General features: G+C 34.7%; 2 protein-coding genes across 4 annotated transcripts in view; one reads left to right on the forward strand and one right to left on the reverse strand.

Moving 5' to 3' along the window:
- The window catches only part of MPLKIP (M-phase specific PLK1 interacting protein), a 58,593-nt gene extending 51,372 nt beyond the window's left edge, over nucleotides 1-7,221 (forward strand). The window contains exons 3-4 of one of the 2 annotated variants that reach the window (XR_003795250.1): nucleotides 5,545-5,642; nucleotides 6,201-7,221. The gene's annotated coding sequence lies outside the window, so the exon portion shown is untranslated. Of the gene's footprint in view, nucleotides 1-5,544 lie in introns of both variants that reach the window. The other variant, XR_003795249.1, reaches the window with a different exon arrangement.
- Nucleotides 1-15,405, reverse strand: part of CDK13 (cyclin dependent kinase 13) — a 112,188-nt gene that overhangs the window by 26,899 nt on the left and 69,884 nt on the right. For both annotated transcript variants that reach the window (XM_029233717.1, XM_029233716.1), the window contains exons 6-9: nucleotides 14,497-14,686; nucleotides 13,076-13,132; nucleotides 1,199-1,300; nucleotides 1,028-1,105 (exon numbers count right to left, since the gene is read on the reverse strand). In XM_029233717.1, the coding sequence (XP_029089550.1) occupies nucleotides 1,028-1,105; nucleotides 1,199-1,300; nucleotides 13,076-13,132; nucleotides 14,497-14,686 (427 nt within the window). The remainder of the gene's footprint in view (nucleotides 1-1,027; nucleotides 1,106-1,198; nucleotides 1,301-13,075; nucleotides 13,133-14,496; nucleotides 14,687-15,405) is intronic.

The raw sequence follows: 15,405 nt of genomic DNA on the forward strand, positions 1-15,405 counted from the left end.
TTAACTAAAAATGTATAAATGTGCATTTATTTCCCAACTTTCTGACATAGGGCCATGGCCTTCTCTTTCATCAGAGGACTCACTGAATGGAATTCTACATTAGCCAACTCTGTTAAGTCTTTGCAAAGCACTGCATCTGTCTATAGTTAATTAAACAACATATGTACAATAATAAAATGTTTGTATACAAAATGCGAAACAACTACCTCTTGGTCGTCATACTCTTCAACTGGTGGAATAAATACGTAGTCTTACTATAGAGTGGTAATCTACTAGCTGCAAATATTCAGCTTGCTATGTTATCAAGCTAGTATTATTTACAGATGGAATGTAGAGCAACAATTAGTCCAATAAGTCTGCTGAAGGGAAGGTTCACAGTACATGGGTATGTATGTGCCTTATACCAATATCTTCCCTAAAAATTCTCATCCATATTTTGAAACACTCATGCAAATCTTACAAGTTGCAATTTAATATTATTATATATGAAAACCAAAGCTCTTTTACAAAAAAGAAACTTATTTAAAATATTAGATAAAGAGAAAGATGATTAACACGTAAGTCCTATGACCTAGGCCCTATAATAGGCTCCAAATAATGAAGACCTATGCTAGTGAGTACATGGATGTATTTTGGTGTGTCTGCATACACATATACATATAAACACATGTGCATATACATATGTAAAAGAGTATTTCTTTAAAATATCCCCAAACATTAATTCTTCCATACTGCCACACTCCAAAAAAAAACAGAATCTACCATTCATTCTCTCCCGCCTCATATTTACTCCTCCTTCCCAGTCTTATCTTTAGGAACTCAAACACATTAATCTAATCACAAAATATCTAGGGACTTAAAGATCCTTAATTTTACTAGAACAATTATCAAAGTGCCTGCATTCTAGTTTCTCCTCCATTCAGCAATCATCAGCCTTCAACAGAAACATGATGTTCTCCTAGAAACACAAGCGTGAAAAAATTTTAATTTCCTACAGATATTACAAATATTAAAATCACAAGCTTACCTTATTAATTCTAGTTGTGCAAGCTCCTGATTTGCTTGAAATATAGGTTTTTTAGTGAAGAGTTCACCAAGGATACATCTAATGGGAAAAATATCCACCATTACCAAATGGTATGATTTTACTTCACTACCAAGTTTCAAGTAAATTAACGAGTCAATAAGCCTATCTTACCCACAGCTCCATACATCAATAGCTGGTGTGTATCTTTCTTCTCCCAACAGCAGTTCAGGTGGACGGTACCATAAAGTGATGACCTTGTTAGTATATGGACGACTAAAAAACACAGAAAGCACTCTTTAGAGTTAGCATGTGTTAGAATAAGAGAAATTCTTTTAAGAAATATTATTTTGGCTAATCAAAGCAATCCTAAAATCCTAACTAAAACTACTTTCATCTGCCTACAGACATGCTATGACATCTAATACATGATCATAAAATACATCTGAAAGCAATGTGATTACCTGAAAAATTCCCTTAATATATAAAAATTAAAAGTTGTTGGCTTGTTTTAACTGTAATACGGTCAAAGAAAGATCTTTATATCAACTGTTGGCATTGATGATTTTGACCAAATCTGGCAAATCACTAATGTATGGCAAGATACAGTTCAAACTGTAACCACCACCTAACAAAAGTTTTCAACTGGGCATATCTTTCCTTGGCAATATTTCATTGATTTTAACCCACTGTGGTATGTGAATAGAAAGTATAGAAATGTAGACTGTAGTAGTTTGGGTCTACTCTGCCAGGAACCACTAGTGATAGGTAAGATACTTTATCAGATGATTCCTTTGTCACCTTCTAACAATGAGGACATATATATTTATATATACTACTACCACTTTGTCATAGAAGATATTATCTAGTAAGCTGTATAAGTGTTCTCACTCCTCCGAGAATGAGCCTGTTGTAGCTGATTCACAAGAGTAAAGACAGTCTAAGAAGTTAGAGGTAGTTCTTCGACTGTTCTGTGTGATCACGTATGTCTTTAGGTCAATTCTAAACTTCTCTTCCTTTCCAAATATCCTGCAAATCACAAGGATGCAAAGGCTATATCACAGGAAATTTCCCAGAATGGCTGTATTCCAAGCCCATTTACCTGAGGTTGGCTTGGACTCGGACCAGTTTGGGGAAGGAAAAAAAGGAGCATATAATTTATAAAGCAATTCCCTCTTGCCAACTGTAGGTCTGAAGTTCCAGGCAGCCTAAGACCTGAGTAGCCTGCTCCCACATTGCCAAATTTCTCCAAATAATTTAAACACTTAGACTGTAAGCCATAGAGGACACCACAGCATTACCACAGATAGGACTATAGTAACAGTGTGCCAAAGCCAGGAAAAAAGGATACTTGACTTTGGTATAAATTGTGAAAAGAGAAGATAGTCTAAGAAGTATGTTTTCAATAGCCAACTAGGATTAGATTTTTCTAACATTATTAAATTGCTTTTCTTAGTGATTTTTGCTTGTTTTTACTAGCATCACTTATCTTCACATAACGAGGAAATCTTTTAAACTCTATCTATTCTAATTAAGCTGGATTTAATCATTTAAAAATATGTTCACCTCTTTATGTCTTAACACCTTTTAAGTTTGAAATTCCTTCCCATTTTTCTCATTCAAACCTATACCTCCTTTAAAACATGGTGAAAGGCCCATCTCCATAAAGTCTAATCTTTTATTAACAACAGATTTATTTTTAAAGAAACGTTTGTTTTCATATTCTTAAATTTACACCATACTTACCACTGTAATGATCTATTTTGTTTTCTCTATGTTCCCAGAAAAATCAAAAGACCTCAGAGACCATTCTTTGTTATGAAAAAAATAGTACCCACACACTAAGCCCAGAACAATGTTGGGCATAGGGCAGACCTTTTACTGTATATGGCCCTGCAACTTTAGGTGACATACATGAATTAGGTGGGTGGGGGAACAAAGTCGGAGAAAATTATGATAAGTAGTTTTCTAAAACATTTCAAAGGTCTATGAGCATGTGAAACGTATGGTCTTGCTACTAAGGTACAACTAGGTATCTACAGTCTCAAGAAAAATGTTTAAATTAATGTAAATCTGTCAGTAAATAGTTAATTTTTTATCTTTTTATGTTTAGAAATATTTTTAAATATATTTTTAAAAAATAAAAGTCTGCTGTATTATGTGGAGAAATTACACAAATTAAGGTTAGTAAATTTTATATTTAAATAAAAGATTATTTTATATGTGTGTTAAAAAGAAACAACAGATCCAAAATGGAGTTACTTGTGTTAACTCCCACACCAGCAAACCAAGACTTACGACCTAACCTAACTGCAGATTCAGCCCCTCCCAGGAAAGGCATCTTAACCAATTGGTCTGGAATTTCCCGGTCAGCACTAGCAAGGTCACCTGCCACACAGTCCCCTCCCATCCCTTAAAGGAAAGTGACCTTGCCAATCTGCTTTCTGCTAGTATAACTTTCTTGTCCCTGCCCCTTTCTGCCTTTAAAAACCTTCCATTTTGTATAGCTCCTTAGAGATCCCTTCTACTTACTAGATGGGATGTGGCCTGATTCAGGAAGTGTTTAATAAAACCAATTAGATCTTCAAATTTACTCAGCTGAATTTTGGTTTTTAACCGTATTATATATCAATTTCTAGGCAACATTTAGAACACAGTCATCTTTAGCAGTTAAAATTAGACTAGTTCACTTTTTCATTAACTCTCATCAAATTCAGAAGTGAAAATATTTAGTACATTTTCAAAAATGATTAAACACAGAACTAGATGAACTATACTTCTAGGTGTACAGCAAAAGTATTTAATGTATACCAATTAATAGCTTTTCCAAATATATCCAAATGCTCAGTTTCTGTCAGAAGAAAAATAAGAACTACGTAAAAACTTGAAACATTCAACAGTAAAATTTGACATAGAAAGCTCAATTTTAAAACACTAATATAATCTCTAAATTGTGGAAATTCTTTCATTTATGAAGTAAATAAATATTCAAACTGATATATATTTTTCGTAAAACAAAGTACCATCCCAACATTTCTCTTTACAATCAATGAAATATCAACAGAATAAAGATCAAAGATTATCTGCTCAGTAATAGATTCCAACACTTTGCCCTTCAGGGGAGGTGTGACATGGTTACAGTCTTCCCTACCCTACACACCACAAGCAGTGCTATATTCCTAACAAAGCGAGCACTGCCTTAAGGGTATATCCCTAGGCTGGCAGGCAGCTCAGCCTCCTGTCTGGTCTGAATAGGTAAAAGGCAAACAGATGATCGGAGCAAGATATTAGGCCCTTGAAGTATTTGGAGATTCTGGATAAATCCAAATTAAAATTCACAAACCACAGTTGATATCTCTGTTAAAGACCATTCTAAGAAATGAAAAAAAAAATCATATAATAGGAAATACCTAAATTAGCTTTAAAATGCTTCACTTTTCCAACAATACATAAAGTCTACACTTATTTCTTTTAGAGCATAACTTATATTTTTGAGAAAAACATGGAAAGAGTTCAGCTAGCTAAATTCATCGTATGCCCAAATGCCATGTCGCCTTCAGAATCCACTAGGTAAACACCTACCAAAACTACAAAAGAAATTTGGGACCTATTTTTAATACCAACCCAACTTCTAAGGTCAAAAACCCAGGAGTCATCCTTGTTTCCTTTTTCCTTCAAATCTCACATCTAATCTATCAACAACTTCTGTCAACTCTACATCCAAATAGGTCCTAAATGCAACCATTTCCCACGATTTCAAGGAAATCTGAGCCACTACCAACTTTTAGTCGGAGCCACTATTATCTTTTTTCTGGTACTACTGCAACAGTCTCTTAACTAGTTTCCTGGCCTCGATCTCTAGCTTTCCTCCCCCACTTTTAAGTTTTTTAAGCATAAAACCAAGTCATATCAGTTAGTTGCTTAAACTGTCCAGTGATCTCCCACTGCAACTAAATAAAATTTATACTTTACCTCAGGTGATAAGACTATACACTGGAGTATCTCACTTCCTATTTTTACACTGGGCAACATCTTGGCCCCCTTAAACTTTCCAAGTCTGTTTCCAGGCCTTGCAGTTGCTGAGTTCCTTCTACTTGGAATGTTATCTGCCTAGGTCTTCATTAAGTTATCCTCTTCTCATCACTCAGGTCTTAGCTCAATTTTACTTCTCAACGAATTCTATCCTGGGCTTCCCTGGTGGCGCAGTGGTTGAGAGTCCGCCTGCCGATGCAGGGGACACGGGCTCGTGCCCCAGTTTGGGAAGATCCCACATGCCGCAGAGCAGCTGGGCCCGTGAGCCATGGCCGCTGAGCCTGCGCGTCCGGAGCCTGTGCTCCGCAAGGGGAGAGGCCACAACAGTGAGAGGCCCGCGTACCGCAAAAAAAAAAAAAGAGTTCTATCCGAACTGCCTTAGCCAAAATTAGCCAAGCAGCCACCCCCAAGCTCATGGTGTCCCTGCAGACACTATTTTATTTGCTTTGTAGCACTTGGTACTTTAAATTCTTTCCTCTATCCAACAGGTTCTCGTTGTCTACCTTCTTTCATGACTATGTAATGAGACCAGGGATTGATCTGTCTTTCTTATCTCTACTACGCAGCCAACAGGTATTATACCTAGGTCAGTGTCTGGCATACAGTAAGTACTTGGCAATATTTTTAATCAACTGATTTATGCCATAACTACATAACAATAAACACAGTCTTTTTCCTCATGCCCTTTCCCCATTCCCTTCTAATTTTACCCTACTTTCCTCCTTTTGATTTTTTCTCAGAAAAATAACTTAAATTTCTGTACCATAACATTACTACAGAAAAACATAAGTAATTTTTTTCCAATTGATGTTACCTTAGGATCACTTGCACATTCTTATTACACATGCAAATTTAGAAGTACCTCTATTTTAACATATCCAAAAGGAAATTTATTATCTTCTGCCGTAAACCTGCTTCCCGTTTCCTGTCTCAGCAAGCGGCATCACAGTTTATGGCAGAGACTGCTAAGCTGTCTTCTAAAATCTGTTCTTCCTTTCTTCAATGGGAGCTGCCCACCTACACTACATTTCCCACCCTCGCTGCAGTTAGGTGTGGCCACATGACCAAGTTCTCGCCAATGGAACGTGAACACAGGTGCCATCTCTTGGCCTGGCTCCTAACACCCTTCCCTCCTCTTTTCTAGCTTCTAGCTGACAGACATGGTGATAGACTTGGAAAGCATGTGAAGAAAGGCAGCAAATCTTCCAATCTGGATCCTTAAATGACTGTATGAAGCAGAGTCACCATTTGATCAAACAATATGGTGAAATATTCTCAATTGTGCAGCAAGGTAAAGTAACAACTGCTCCAGATTACTGAGTGAGAAATATAAACTTCTTATTCTTTAAGCCACTGAATTTTGAGGTTCTCTTTGTTGTAAGTTTAGCTTCTCCTAATTAATAAACCATTTATGCAATTCCTTAAGCAGCAATCTTACTGTAGGGGTAAAAGCAGGATGTGTCTACCAACACAATAGTCAACCATCAAGTTCTAACTATTCTATATCTTATGATATAATTCATCTCCAACTTTCCAACACCTATGCCCATTGCCTAGTTAAAGCCATAATTATCCTACCTAGGTTTTTTGTTTTTTTTTAATAATCACTACTTTTTTTTTTGGATGTGGACCATTTTTAAAGTCTTTATTGAATTTGTTACAATATTGCTTCTCTTTTATGTTTTGGTTTTTTGGCCACGAGGCATGTGGGATCTTAGCTCCCCGACCAAGGATCAAACCCGCACCCCCTGCAATAGAAGGCGAAGTCTTAACCGCTGGACTGCCAGGGAAGTAAGTCCCCCATATCCTACCTAGGTTTATTGCAACCCCTGTCTAACTGATTGCCCTTGCTTGCAGACTTACAAGGTCAATCTACTTTCCAAAGTGCAGTCAAAGTGATAGTATAAAATAAAATGCCAATGTTTACACCTTCAATACACACTGCTGCCTCTGGGAGAATATCCACACAAGACTTACAAACTTATTACTTGGTTCTTGCTCTGCCCACACTGAACTATCAGTTCCCTGAGAAGGCTTAGCAAATGCTCATTTTCTAGAGCTAGGAGATAGAGCCAGGGAGAGAACAGAGCTGGCAAAAAAAACTTTCAAGAAGATAATGGTGCTGTAATTATGTTTTAAATGTTTTAAATGAACATTTTAAATAAGCTTTTTTTTTTTTTTTTTTTTTTTGCGGTACGCGGGCCTCTCGCTGTTGTGGCCTCTCCCGTTGTGGAACACAGGCTCTGGACGCGCAGGCTCAGCGGCCACGGCTCACGGGCCCAGCTGCTCCGCGGCATGTGGGATCTTCCCGGACCGGGGCATGAACCCGTGTCCCCTGCATCGGCAGGCGGACTCTCAACCACTGCACCACCAGGGAAGCCCTAAATAATCTTTTTAATGTACTTTTCAAAGTTAACACTGACAAAAGACAATGAAAATGGCTGTTTTATTAAAGTCAAGGAAAAACTCATGATAATTTACTCAAAAATTTTACAAAATAGGTGCCATACCTCACTTTTTACCTTAGTGCTTAATGAGGAAAAAGCAAACACTGAGAAAGTATGCAGACAGAAGGACTTTAATCATAAAAGAAAATTCCAAGGTGGGTGGAGTTAGCAGAGAATAAAGCCAATCTCAAATCACCCAATTCAATATTCGTTTATAGTATTATGAAGAAAGTATTCCATGGTATGACTAGGTTGTTGTCTTTACCAATGTAAAGACAGAAGTATAAGACACTGAAACTGTTTTTTTTTTTTTTAGAAGATGTTGGGGGTAGGAGTTTATTAATTTTATTTATTTATTTTTGCTGTGTTGGGTCTTCATTTCTGTGTGAGGGCTTCCTCTAGTTGTGGCAAGCGGGGGCCACTCTTCATCGCGGTGCATGGGCCTCTCACTATCGCGGCCTCTCTCGTTGCGGAGCACAGGCTCCAGACGCGCAGGCTCAGTAGTTGTGGCTCACGGACCTAGTTGCTCCGCAGCATGTGGGATCCTCCCAGACCAGGGCTCAAACCCGTGTCCCCTGCATTAGCAGGCAGATTCTCAACCGCTGCGCCACCAGGGAAGCCCTGAAACTGTTTTGAAACTAGGACATTTAAATCCCAAGAAAACTAAAGTACTGATGTAATAATGAAAATAGATCATCCAAAGTTAGACAAATAAATAAAATCCAGTATCCTCAAAATTGAACATTTAGGACTTGGGCTACTAGGTTTGGCTACCCACTGTCAACATCCTAAAGACGGTCTTGTTTACATCACAAAGAGAAAACACAAACTGATGCGATATCACACGATGTTTTTTTTTCTTTCACGGACTAAAAAAAAAAAAAAAAACTACATTATTGAGATATCTAACCAGTCTTTTCACAAAAAACATTCATCCCTACTGAAAAAGAAACAGGATGGAAAAACATATAGTGAGATTCTTAGGTGTTACAGAATAAATTAATACTTTAAAAAGAAAACCCTAAAAATAGAAAAAGAACCACTCCAATTTATTCCCACAATTAAAATTAAATCCCAAGCAATAATTCCATAACCTAGCAAAACACACACACATAAAATCCCTCTGACATTAAATTAGAAAAAGAAAACAGTAACTCCAACAAGCTGTCCCTCTTGGACAGCTAGAAACTACCTTTGTAAAAATCCAGAAATAATGGTCTCGACATTAAATATTCTGAATTTCAACTTCTACTGAATATCTTAATCTGTAAATAAGTCTCATTAAGAATTTTTGAAAAGAAAGCAGACACTATTTCTTTGTCTACTAGGGAAGTGGCACCACCACCAGCAATACTTCTTTTATTTTCAAACCTTCTACTTTAAAGTGGTTAACAAGATATTAAAGTGTAAAATCATCATAAAACTTTCATGAAATCTCAGGTAATTTTAAATATTTGATGCTATCAAAATATTTCCTATTTATAGACTTTATTAGATACATAAGGAGCTTTAAGGGAGATTCAGAAATGGAAATATCACACAACTTGCTGGAAGACTAAATGAGCATACTTCATTTGGAAAAAATAAAATATAATATTTGAAGGGCCAACAATTAATATTAATATAATTAATATAACATTTGAAGGATCAGAATTAATCAAGCAGTCACTATGAATGTGTTTTATGCTTTAAGGCATATAAAACACAAAAGTTTAAGATAATGATCCCTGTCTTTAAAATAACTACAATTCTAGCTGTAGTGAAAAGAACAAAAGTAAAAAGACCAGCACCAAGGAGGCAATTTTAATTCTGAATATAATTTCATCTACTCCCTGGACAAGCAGCAAGAGGTAATCTTCCATTCACACCCTACATAGGTTTGGGAAAATTTAGTTTTGGCTTTAATGGCAATTTTATGACAAGCCACTAGATGGCGATATTGCCTTCAAAAATGTTTAAAAAGCTATTTTGTTCACTAACTTTCAGAACCACGAAAGAAATGTTTTCCAATACACTATAAATATCTTAGAGATTTGAAATCCTTCATCTTAAAGTTGAGAATAATGACATACAGAGATATTACGTGACTTGTCCAATATTTCACAACTGGTAAAATGGAAATGCCAGGACTAGAGCCAAAGTTTCCTGATTTAGGCCTTAGGATTTTGAGTTCCTTCCATTAAAAAAGTAAACGTGTTAAGTTATAGTTTCTTCTCTAGAAAGTGAAATTAATTTCAACTTACATGTAAAGTGCATATTTTTTCATATGAGATGGTCACATAAAGTGAAAAAGATACTCCATTACTTGGAAAAGCATTGTAGCTAAGACTTGGTAAAATAAAAACTCAGAAGAGGATTTATCATTGTGGCTATAAGTCTTGGGGAAAGGTGGACTTAAAACAGCTACTAAAAAACTGAACAGATATGAAGAAATGAGGCAAATACCTCTGTTCTCAAGTTCTATATTTCCCAAGGCCAAATAGAGCAAAGCATGAATACTGATGTTCAAAACAAGAAAATGATTCTTCAAGTTTAAAGGAATCATTTTCCCCCCTAATTTTAGCCCAGTGTTTCTTTCCTCTACTGTAGCACACATGACAGAGGAGATCCATACTGGTCACCCACAACCCCATGCTCAATTCCTACATACTAGCTGTAGTTCCATCAAGTTTTCCTCATATTCAAAAAAGATATACCGGGACTTCCCTGGTGGTGCAGTGGTGAAGAATCCACCTGCCAATGCGGGGGACACAGGTTCGATCCCTGGCCCGGGAAGATCCCACATGCCGTGGAGCAACTAAGCCCGCGCACCACAACTACTGAGCCTGCGCTATAGAGCCCATGAGCCACAACTACTGAGCCCATGTTCCACAACTTCTGAAGCCTGCATGCCTAGAGCCCGTGCTCCGTAACGAGAGAAGCCATCACAATGAGAAGCCTGCGCACTGCAATCAAGAGCAGCCCCTGCTCACCGCAACTAGAGAAAGCCCAGGCACAGCAACAAAGGCCCAACATAGCCAAAAATAAAAATTAATTAATTAAAAAAAAAAGATATACCAAATCAAATAAGTGAGAGAGATGTAATTGATGCTACTACAGTGATAAGCTGAAATCTGCTCTATTTTGAAAAAAACAAGAAACCCTACAACAATTTCTTGAACACTTCATTCTACCTGTAATAGCTAATTACTTAGAAAATACTTCAAAAAATATTTGGATGGGGGTATTATGGTTTTCTTTCTGCTTATGATAACAAAGAAATATGGATGGAAATCATTTGCTGTATGTTTATTTCAAGAAATATGTAGAAAACTTGGGATAATACAGTGAATCTGCTAAAGGCAGTGAATTTCAGTATGTTATTAAAATTTACTAGAACAGTATGTGTATTTTAAAGTCATTCCATTAAATTAAGCCTACTTCTCTAACTGATTTTAAAGAAACTGGAATTATCTGAATCTGGAAAAGAGTAGTTTTAAAGACGTACATAACCCTGAAGGAAAGGATATTTGCTTATAAAACAAAATGATATACCAAGTTTTTAACTTACAAATTTGATTAAGCAGAAAATTTCAGTATACATTACCTGAAGATGCAAAGTTATGGGATTTTAAATTTCCTACTTCCTTAAGTTCAAAATTCTTATATCAATTCAGCAAGGCAATGGGGACCAAGGTTCAGTGAACACGCCACACCCCTGACACTCCATTGAAACCCAACATTCCATTTTAAAAGAGAAAAAAAAAAAATCAATGGGAAAATTACATATAAAATTTGGCTCTATACTCAGTTCTTCTGGAACATATCTATTCCAATGCGAACAAATATCTGCATAAAAAGAATCTATGAGATGGAAAATGGTAATTTAGCTGTTCTCCATCTCCACTGAAACCTAACACGAAAACAAGAAGAAAGGGATTTATAGTCAAAGTATGATAGACATATACTTCTATTAAGAAAGGATAACCAAACTACAGTGAAATCTCAGTTAATCAGCTAAGCAGGTAGAATCCTTAATTAAGAAGAATTTCCCCCTAAAGAATAGTCATTGAAATTTAGTCATTCAAGAAGTATACTTCAAGTGAAGTTTTGGGTTAAGTATACTTAAGGACCAATTTATTTTTTTCCCTCAAATTCTATCGAAAGGCACTATTATACACAATGGAAAGAATAAATAATTGGGAGTTGGAAAATTTGAGCTATACACTCTTGATGATACTATATATTGATAACAAATATTTTTGGATCTTTCAAGTCACTCAACCCTTTCTAGGTCTCCATTTTCTCAAACGCAAAATGAGAGTTAGAGCTGTTAAGCTCTAGAACAACTTCAAACAAACAAACAAGCAAAAACATACAACCTTTTCTTAAAATAAAATATTAATTAAAAGTGTAGTAAGTTAAATAAAGGCCGAAAAGCTCTGGCTAAAACAGGTATAGGGGACTGGAGCCCTGTCCATAACAAGCTGTCCATACCACAGCCTGAGTTTAACAGAACTCTAATGTATCCAAAACATACCATTTAAAAACCTCTAAACACTAAAAATAATTTTCAGAACTATGTCACAGGCGCTGCAAGATTAAAAAACAAATTTTTCACTTAAAAAAAAATTCAAAACGGGGATTTTTTTTTCAACTAACCAGAAACTGGCAAAGATTCAGTGAACATAACTAACTATTGCTAAGAATTCCAATTAACTGATATTTTATTATATCCAATTATGATTACACTAAATAAATTATAGAACTGTCATAAGGAATTTATACATATATGTATATATATTAAAGAAATAATGCTGTCTGACAAGAAAGGAATGGGCTAATAAACTGGAGATATTAAACCCAGTTAATTTCATAGTTTATATAAAATTCCCTACTTCACAAAAATATTTTGAAATTCCGTATTATTCTTCTAAGAATAATCCTAATAAGACAAATCAATTTCACTACCATCAGGCACAAAATGATCCAAGTGGGATACTTGGAATCCCTAACTTTAGCCACAGACGCTCCACACAAAGAAGTTACACACTGAACTTCCTCACAATAGTTTGTTTAAATAAAAGGTTCTAGGGAGTTTAAAACACACACACATCTATATATAGATATAACTATAGTTAAAAGTTTTAAGTAAGTCCAAAATAATAATTAAAACAAAATATACAAGTTTAAACATGTAACATAAAGAGCATTTACTAAGGTTTTTCATTAAACCCCAAAATTACAAACATCTTAACGTCTGGACATGCATTAGAAATTTAAGCATGAATTTTATTTAAAAATTCCTAAGTTCATTTAAGAAACACTTAAAATGGCACATTTGAAAAGAAATTATATTTACCTCTAAGTATGAAAAAATCTATTATTTTTACATTGATTTAATGTATAAAATTTTGTAATTCAAATAGTCAACCCAACATAGTCATGGTATAAAACTTCATTATTTCATGTATTTAACCATGCAAAGAAAATTTCCTTTTTGTTAAAAAATAATCTATCAATATGGTATTCTTAATATAGCTTCTAAAACTGGTCGCTAATGTCCATAATATTCAATTGAAAATATTCTTACCTTTCTTCTGAGCTATATAACCGAGCAAGTCCAAAATCTGCAAGTTTTATCTGCCCTCTGGTGGAAGTAAGATAAAATGAAAAAATATTAGTCTACTCTGAATTGATCTTACACATTCATGTTCTATTCCTAGAACTAACCAAAAATTCACTGATATAACTGAAACTTCAATTATACTGCAGTACCCAAGGTTCTACAGGAAAAGGCAAATAGATAAACTCACAACAATATAAGGCAAAAATTAGTACTTTTCTTCGGATAATTTCAGCTACTATTACACTAGTACTGTTGTTATATTATTATGATATATATATAGTATATTATTATATATAGTAATAATAGTACTAATATAACAGTTTCTCGGTACTATTCAGTTCCTATTTAGAAAAGTACACTTCAATGAAAATAAAACAAAATGAGGTAATTCATACTACCTTAGTAATAAGACAAATTATTTGTTCAATTCCAGCCAATAATGTGCAAGAAATGAATCACATCATTTTAAATTTATGTTTAATTTTCCAGTTCTTAGAGTGACTTGGTGCTCTATAGAACACTTTCTACTAACTAAAATCAGGACCAGGCATGCCTCACTTAAACCAACAAATAGTACCAATTACAAGAGAATTATCAGAGTTCAGGTTATGCTGTCAGTGAAATATTTAACATAAGCTTTGAATATGTATGTATGTATGTACGTGCATATACACGTCAAAAAATGTTCACTTTACAACTGTGATGACTGACTGTTTTTTTTAAAAATTCCAAATTAAAAAAGATGCTAAAACCTATTCTTAACCTAAAACTGAAATCACATCATTAATTATTAGAAGAACCATTCACATTATTTGGAAGAATATCAAATGAGAAGGTCAACTAAGTATTTTGGTTGGGGGGGTGCCTATAATCTTTATTACTTCCCTCCCCCCCACCCCCCCATAGAGGTATGACAGCTGTTATTGACCAACAACAACAAAAGAAAAGGGGTGGTTAAGTAGTTTGCCCAAGGTCACTTAAACTACTATATGGTTTATGTATACTAGTATATTGATTCAAACTATTATGTGGATTCAAACTCAGGTCTTTATGACTCGAAAACCCCTATTTATATAAGGTCAAAGGGACTGTAAAGTTCTTTAGAGGTTTGATCCAATTAATCCTATTAAATTCCTTGGATTGAGGGGATGGATGAAACTTCAACAAGTCAACTAAGTATTATTTTACATACATTACAAACTATTATTGGAAGTTAATTAACTAAAGTATATTTAACACAACTTCAGACGTAGCCCAAGCTGTAATATTGATTTTTTAAAAATAGTCTGAGCAATAAAAACCTAAATTTTAAATCTTTTTAACAGAATCAAGGTATACATTATATAAGACTCATTTTAAACATATATATCAAACTCATATCATACCTATTATTTAGAAGAATATTTGAACACTTAATATCTCGATGCAAAAAGTTCTTCTTATGACAATAATCCAGACCTTCCATAAGCTGTCTCATGAATGACTTTATGTGATTTTCATTAAAATGAACCAAGCCTGATTCCAGTAGTCCCATCAGATCATGGTCCATATATTCAAACACCAGATAAAATGCACCTAAGAACAACAATTAACACATTAAAGATTTTGTTCTTACAATTTTTCTATAGGCTCAGAATTTTTTAAAAATAAAATGCTGGGGAGAAAATTAATCCTTGAAAAGAACTGCTACTTCTGTCATTTAATAATGTTCATGTCCTTCTCTCTGAATTTAATATCAATACCATCCCAAGGAACTATCTAGCCAGTCTTCTTCTCCCAAAGAAAACTGCTATGATATAAAATCAACACTGCTAATTTCCACACTGCATAGTTTCTGGGTATGATTGATGTAAAATAAATTCTTAGCTGTTTTACGTATTGAACAAATTGTCTCTCAGCAGAAGCTGAATAAAATCAGTATAGTTCATCAAAGAAAATTTAAAGATGTTGTAAGAATTACTTTTGATAAAAAAAAAAAAAAAGAGTCTGGGCCCAGTCGGGCTTTAGATGACTTCTATTAAGTTTTCAATAAACATATAATTTAATTCTTTTATACAGCTCCAGAGCATTTGAAAGCATACAAATTACAACTTTATTTTATAATACCAGCTTTTTAATCCTGCTACTAAATCCTAAAACAGCACATAGCACATACACAACATACATACGATAGATTCAAAATTCCTAAATGAAACTTGCACAAACTGAATCTAAAGCTATATCTACAAATATCTCAATCAGGCAGTTTAATTTATCAATTTGAGAATGGAAAAGCTAATAAAATTCAATACATC

The sequence above is a fragment of the Monodon monoceros genome, unplaced genomic scaffold (assembly GCF_005190385.1).
Source record: "Monodon monoceros isolate NGI ecotype Baffin Bay Population unplaced genomic scaffold, NGI_Narwhal_1 Super_Scaffold_2, whole genome shotgun sequence".
Lineage (NCBI taxonomy): Eukaryota > Metazoa > Chordata > Mammalia > Artiodactyla > Monodontidae > Monodon > Monodon monoceros.